The sequence below is a fragment of the Sipha flava genome, unplaced genomic scaffold (genome assembly GCF_003268045.1).
Source record: "Sipha flava isolate LNK unplaced genomic scaffold, YSA_version1 275_pilon_pilon, whole genome shotgun sequence".
Classification (NCBI taxonomy): domain Eukaryota; kingdom Metazoa; phylum Arthropoda; class Insecta; order Hemiptera; family Aphididae; genus Sipha; species Sipha flava.
The window spans coordinates 188,672-196,438 of NW_020272940.1; the positions used below are offsets into that span (position 1 = coordinate 188,672).

Consider the following 7,767-nt stretch of genomic DNA (forward strand, 5'->3'; position numbering starts at 1 on the left):
CTGACTTAGACATTAGCCATATGCATCTGGATAATGTTAAATATTGATGGATAAAGTCCAAAATTTAGATATTAGCCAAACGCAGTGGTTATACTTGTTATTAGCCGGCTAAACTTGAGATTTGTCATACTTCTAACACTAGCCGTAACATATATATGCATATTATGTTCACGTGTAAGTCCATGGAGCTTTTTAACTCACGGTGTCAGGTTGAAGACGGAAGCTTTGCTGTATCGGACAGCCGGCATAGTTTTTCGTCTTCTGTTGCAGAAGTATTAACGGGTAGGTTTGCGAGTGTGGTAATGTAACGAAAATATGTTATTTCAAAACAAATGTATATAAAGTTCTGTTAAAAATCGTATGATCATGCCCAACGAAAAAAAAAAATTGGCCTAGTGCGTAAAATCTGCTTTGTCAATCTGACTGACGTCCGATATCTTTTTATTTATAAATAGAACATTTAGTAATAACTCGGGCCGTATTTTGTACTTGATTGAAGTAGATTGAAAATATTAATTCCACATGCTAATAGCTTGGAAGCAGCCATTTTTTGGTGTTTATAAGAATTTTGTTTTTATTTTCATATTTTTATTTACAATTAGTGGAAACTATTATAGATTAACAATTACAAAGAGTATAAGTTAAAATTATTCGATTAATTAAGATAATTTCTATAATTTATTGTAGATAAATATTTATATTATATATTTACAATATTTTCATAGTTAGAGAAAAAAAAAATTAATAATGATATTCTATTATTATGTGGCTATCATCACATAAAGCACATCTGTCATGAATTTGATAATTCCGATGCGTTAACCAGTACAACTACAACTGCTGGTTTTTCAAGAATACAAAATTTGGAAATGTATGCTTCAATATCTAGAAAACAGCAACAAACAGATATAAATCGGGAGAAAAATCGAATTTGTTATTCTGAAAAAATAGAATAAATACATCAAGCATTGAGTATTTTTATTCAATTATAGGTTTTAAAGAATATATTTCTTGTGACAAACGTCTTAGCTGATCGTGGTACAACAAATTTCGCAACGGTTAGAAAGTTGGAAATTACAGAGTGACTGGATAATAATGGAAAGTCTAGAAATTTTGTTAAAACCATTACGAGTTGATACAACCCTTTTAAGTGTCGAAACACATTATCCAATATAAATGGTTAGACCATTGATATCAAAAGTGATAGAAAAACATTTGAATATGAAAAAAAATTATAGGGCCGTCGTTGTACTTTTTAAAGAGGCAGTGTTGTCGTAACTAAAGAACATTTTATGGTGAATAATTTATCTGATAAAATAAGGGAGCATTTGAGTTTTTATTTTGCGATAAATTCAATGACATCATATACGGCTAACCGGCAGAACCAGAATTGAAGTGTTGATCCGTTTAAATGGTGTGACAAGGCACGATGCTGTCCTCGGTGGCTTCTGGTCAGGACGATGATAGCTGAAGTTGCTCAGACTTTAATCATCAGATGCAGAGAATATTTTAATATAAAAAGTACGTAGCACTAGTGTTCCTCCCCCTACTAGTGACAATTAAATGTTACTCAGTAGTGTGATCATGCCACTAACCAACACATTATCATAACGACCATAGTGACAGGAGTTGATTTTCCCTGTATGTTACTCTACAGAAAAATATCAAATCTATTAATTACATGATGGTAGACAATTTTGTTGAAAATTACTTAAAATATGTTCTGATCAGATGAGAAACCGAGGTGTGCAACGTGATCCGGTTATTTGCAGCTGAATGGTGGTGGAGGGTACTAGCTACGGTCGACGTCGCTTAACTAAGCTTAACTAATCTAACCAAGAGAGGGATTGATGTTTAACGTGATACGGTGATTCGGCAGCTTGGCGTTGTCATCGTCCGGGTTGCGGCAGAGGGTAGAGAGTGATAGTGTTAGTGATAGTAGTTCACGTCATGCACCTTAACTACCGCGAGACCGTGTCAGGTGTGGAAGTCACACGAGAAAATATGTCCATTCCGAGACGACAAAGAAATATTTGTCGATACCGGTAACATCAAGTTCGGAACGATGATTTTCAATTCCATGTGGCGCACATCAAAATTACATTCGTTCGAAAAATTAACACTCGACTGTTTCACAAAAAGACTAAATGGAACAACTAATGTTTTTTATTTTTACATTGATATGTCCGAAAATCCGAATAACAACACAAATACATCGGGAATACGGTAGAAGTTATAGTGTGTTAAATAAAAATGTATATCGTGGCTCTAATAAAAACACGACTTGTTACAAATATTGGCATAGATATCGAACAAAGATTGTTGATCTTTCCGTATAGAAGTTCGTCTAATATTTTATTAGTAAAATAATTTTGTTTGCACCTGTGCATTGCAGATTTAGCATCATATTTACTAAATATTATATAATTAGTAAGCGTAGGCTTGTTCGTAGTATTCGAGTGAGTTTTGAATAAATATTACTAGAAGTAATAGCATAAATGGCAAATGTAAGAAAGCAAAGCAGCATGTCAGAAATATCGACAGTTCTAAAGCAGATATCTACAATAATCGGAGGATGGTTCAATTGGATAAGATGGAATGGACACGTTGATGACGTCAAAAGTCAGGGGGATATGGCAAACGCTTCTACAAGGGAAACGCAAAAGTTCCAAGAAGTGTGCTCTTTGACGGACAAAGATGAACTGCTGTCCAACAAAATAGTAAAAATTCACACAGGTTTGTAAAAACATGATAAACTATTATAATATAATGGAACAAAAAAAGGAAAAACAACAAATGATACAATATGAAACAATGCTTACACGTTTAGAAACCAAAAACAAAGGAAACCAGACCGATGACGTAATCACAGCGGCAAATCGGATGTGCTGTGAGTTAGAAAAGGCGAAGAAAGGTAGGCAATTATTATGTTACCATATTGTAAAAATTCGGTATAATGAACGGTTAATGATAATAACTATCGCTGGGTCTTAGTTATAACCGAGTTCAAGCATGACAATTACATCTTGGTCAATGAATTATCATTTATGAGAGAAAAATGTAATATAATGGAGCGGAAAATTGAATTGATTCAAGGCAAACAAAACTATTAAATTAAAATAAATTTAATAATTGTGATACTTTTTTAAAATATGTTTTGTTTACAAATATAGATGCACACATAAGGGCGACACAAGAAAAACAGGCGAAACATGACCAGATTGTCAAAGAATTAAATGTTGAAATACAAAAAATGAAAAAAAATTCGACCAACTGCAAGTGTCGTAATTTATTTGAACCGTAACATATATGAACATAATTAAACATTTATTCTCATTGAATTTTAGATGATGACTCTGAGAAAAAAGATAATATTTTTATGGAAAAAGAGTTATGGATTCTGAGAGATAATAACAGCAGAATGGAAAATAACTTGAAAATGATTAACGGTATGTGATTATTTATACATCACGGTGTGTGGATAAATAATTACGTAGACATTAATTTTTTTACACGCATACGGTGTTGGCTCAAAATTTAAATCTGACAATAAAAATATTATTATTTTGCACGGCAGATGTTTCGAAAGCACAAAAATTATCATTTATTTTAGACAATTTTAATTATGAGTTCCGTTACGTTCAAATACTTAATTGATGTTCAATTTTACTTTTAGTTGAATTAGAGGCCAAATTCAAGAAAATTAATAACCAAATGAAAAACCTTGTAAATACTGTTGACTCGTTAGGTTCAGAAAAAAAACTTTTAATTCAGACGATTACAACGATGGCTAAAGAAATCAAGAGTATATATTTTTTTTAATTAATTATTGTATTTGAAATTTTTTTCATCAAAGGTTAAATATACATAATTTGTTCTTAGGTAATAAACAAAAACATTATGTAAACAAAAATGATTACAATAGGTTCAAGGATCAAATGAAGAAGGATTTGGACAATCGTAAAAAACATTCATATACTTTAAAAAGTAATATAATGTTTATATTTCTATAATTACTTTCTGAAACATAAATATATTTAACACGTATACATTTATTATTAAGATACAACTGCTAAAGTTGTAAATTATGAGAACATCGACAACATTATTCATCCTAAATATGAGAAGTTAAAAACTCGATTATCCGAGCTGGAAAGTAAGTGGTCGATCTCCTTAAACATTTTTAATGGATATTTTTTATAATTATTTTATAAATATGTTTTAGAAGCAAAAGAGACAAACCGAAATTTCATAAATCAGATCAATGCCGAAAAAATGCGGCAAAATGTTATGATTATGTCAGGAACATATTTAAGAGGTGGAGTAAACGATTCAATAGAAAACGTTCAACACGCAGCGAAAAGTCAACAAGCTTATCCTATTCATTTAGCGCTACCGAGAGAACCAGAACCGAAATTTCTAAAAATACCTCCACCTCCACCACCACCATTTAAGCCTCTGCAAGCAAAATGTGAACTGCCTAGTCAATTTCCAAAATATGTAATCAATACAGAATTGTTGAAGTCTATGGCTAAACAATTAAGGAGACCTGATGGTGATAATATAAGGAAAATTCCGAGGCGAAAGGATATGATGATTCCTACAAAAGTCACACAAACTGCTGAAGAAGATGCTTCTATATAACCACCGGCTCTTTCGTTGACAGTTATGATTTCAAAGCTACCTGTATTTTTTTCAGAATAACTAACACATTTGGTAGCATAATAGAACCAGCATCACCTTTAGTCTTTAGCACAATCAGAAATTTCATTATAATTAGTAAAGTCTGAGTCACTTTTTTTTTTTTTTGATGATGTTCATCCAGTATTTATAACACACTAATTATCAATATTATCTCCATTCATAGATCAGCTCACTAGATTACACATCCTTCATACATTTGATATCTGTAGACAATGTCTATAGACATACCTATATTATAGTTCATAATATATATAAAAAAAATTTATATATCATCGTAATTGATTAATAATAATCTGTGGTAACCTAGATTTATTTTTCAAAATTAGTATTACTATTTTCCAAAATATGTATTATATCATCGTATTTAAGAGATGAAGGAGGAAATTAAAACATGCATTTTAATGTATTATGAACTAATCATGTTCTTTACACATTTTGAAACATTTTTAATTCCTTGGTACGTCTACAAGTATCAAATGTATGTTTACTTATTATAAGTGTAATATAGTATGTTGATGTTGAAAAACTGTAATATGTTGCGCTAAAAATTAAAGCATCAATCAATGACTCTAATTTGTTTTCTTTTTCCGAACGCAATGGAGTAAAAGCGAATATATCCAATTAACTTTGGCGTATCGCTAAACCACGTACAATTATGCATCAAGTACACAAATACAATCGATAAGGATACGTCGATTTAACTATTTCCCGAATAATTATTATATTCGGCTCGTTCCCAATGGTTCAAAAGTTTGATAAAATCTTTGCAAAGTTGCCAACACGTACTACTTACTGTGGCACGTCGGTCTTGACTGCTTTCGAACGGCACCAATTGCTAATCAACATACTATGATCGTACATCTAGTGTTACGCTAAGAACACGTTTTCCAGTGTAACGGTCCTAGGAGGCTCCCACTATCATATCACCTCATGGTATAATTTAAGAAAAAAAAAAATATTAAAGAATAATAATAATGATAACTACGACAATAACGCAATATGAACGTTTATTGATTTTACACGGGTGAAATTTACGTTGCGTGCTAAGGGGTAAAGTGCACGTGCTCTATATACAAATTCTCGTTTTACGTGTTTTTTCACATGTTTTTTTTAAAAATTTTATTTATTATCTAAAACGTCAAAAAAGTCAATAATTTTTGTAAAAACTGCCTCCCGACGTACCCTAAATTTTATCGTAAACAAAAAGGGTCTAGTACTAGTTGCCTGCCTCCCAATAGTCAGGTAATAAATATATAAGTGGTTTCAAATATTTTCAAATATCATGTAACAAAATAAGTTTGTAATTTCATAGTCGTAATTGATGACTTTTGTTATATTTAATATTTGATACGATTATATCTATACGATGAACCATTAAGATCCTATACTCTTTTGTGCAATGATAAGATATAATGCAAATTAGATCTGAGCCAGACTATGGTAAATAATATACGTGATTGAGTAACATTCAGTTGATTTTCGACACTCATTATCGTTGTACGATATTATTTTTACAAACGTTTTTAGAATTGATCAATGTGATGTGCGGACGCAGGTATTTAGCGAAAAGAGAGAATTTATTAAAACAATTAAAGATTTTAAATTTAGTATTCAAAAAAAAAGTTAGCCATTAACAAAGAACAGTGGAACTGTGCGACAAAAATCTGTAAGGTTTTTTTAAAAGTGGATAAAAATGACAAATTAATATTTGACAAATGTAAGTTGAATTAAAATAATCAAATAGCATTATCTAAACAAGTACCTACTTAATAGGTAAGAAATTAGTAACTCTAGAATGAAAAGCAGTCACTGAAACATTATTATGTGAAAGGTCTTCGAAATGATTACATGAAGAATTAAGACACTATAAAATAGATACTATTACAACTACCAATGTGTGGTATACGAAAAAAAATATACATCGAGGTCGTACGTAGCTCAATTTTGCCGAACTTACCTAAAACAAGAAATGAAGCTTTGAATGTTTTGGGTGAGATAGAAATTATTTACGAAAATGAATAAACATTATTTATGTGGAACCGTTTAGTGAAGTTTACAAATGATTAAAATGTATTTATTTTTTTTTTTAGTTTTATTTTTTAATTTAAGTAAGTCATTAGTTACTAGAAATTAATGTTATTTTATCGTTATGTTTTAAGAATTAAGAATCTGACAACAACAAAGCTTAAAAAAATGTATTTTAAATATTTTTTGAATTATATGTATTTTAATACTTTTTAATTGAAATATTTAAATACCTATTTGAAATAATTTAATTTTAATTCTATACGGGAGGCAACTAGTGTGAAAAATCTTGGGAGGCAACTCGTATATAAACATTAACTACCTGGTGATCGGAGGCAACCAGGGTAAATTAACATTTTTATTTACGATAAGGACGGGAGGCAATTCGTATATTTTCGGAGGCAACTAGTATGCTCCGTTTCGGCTACGGTCAAGCGCGTGTTCCGCGGGTACGAGTTATGTTACTCGGAATAATATTATAATACACGCAGAATACATTGCGACCGGGGCCGACTTAAGCTCATTTAGCGCTCGTTTCAAGAATTATTTTGGTTCCACCTTAAACGACTTAAACGTATGACTTAAAAGTGCAGAATGTAGGGATCAACTTTGAAACGTGCATATTTGCAACACACATTTGTAAATCATTCATAGAACAAACATATAATAATACTCACCACTCGGTTATAAATGTATTGCGCATATGTAGTACCAATGAAAACTGGAATATACTCTCTGGAATTACTCTCGTAAACGTAAAATCAATTTAGATTAAAAATTAACATGAGTATATAATTGAAATAGATCTTCGCTAAAAATCATCCGTACTGGGAAGGGGTATTTTTGACTTAAGCGCGCCGAGCACACCACCATCATGCGAACACGGCTCTGGACGTTTAAGTTCGATCTTCACCTTTGTATTAAGCCTAATCAATCGAACTTACCCGAAAATCATCATCATTTGCACGGGCAAAACATTCGGTCGCATCGCGACGCGTTCGTTAACGTTAAACCGACGTTTTCGTCGATAGTGGTCGC

The 7,767-nt window shown here is 31.4% G+C and overlaps 1 protein-coding gene across 1 annotated transcript; it reads left to right on the plus strand.

Moving 5' to 3' along the window:
- The first annotated feature begins 3,917 nt into the window (after positions 1-3,917).
- On the plus strand, positions 3,918-4,644 carry LOC112685409. Its single transcript, XM_025557274.1, has 3 exons — positions 3,918-3,987; positions 4,064-4,156; positions 4,226-4,644. Exons 1-3 carry the CDS (start codon positions 3,939-3,941, stop codon positions 4,642-4,644), a joined length of 561 nt encoding a protein of 186 aa, XP_025413059.1. The 5' UTR covers positions 3,918-3,938.
- Positions 4,645-7,767: the final 3,123 nt, after the last annotated feature.

Excerpts from the sequence above, each read along its gene's own strand:
- LOC112685409 (XM_025557274.1), top strand. The coding sequence starts at position 3,939 with ATGAAGAAGGATTTGGACAATCGTAAAAAACATTCATATACTTTAAAA. Across the intron at positions 3,988-4,063 it reads ACATTCATATACTTTAAAAA|ATACAACTGCTAAAGTTGTA; the intron begins GTAATATAATGT and ends TTTATTATTAAG. Across the intron at positions 4,157-4,225 it reads TCGATTATCCGAGCTGGAAA|AAGCAAAAGAGACAAACCGA; the intron begins GTAAGTGGTCGA and ends AATATGTTTTAG.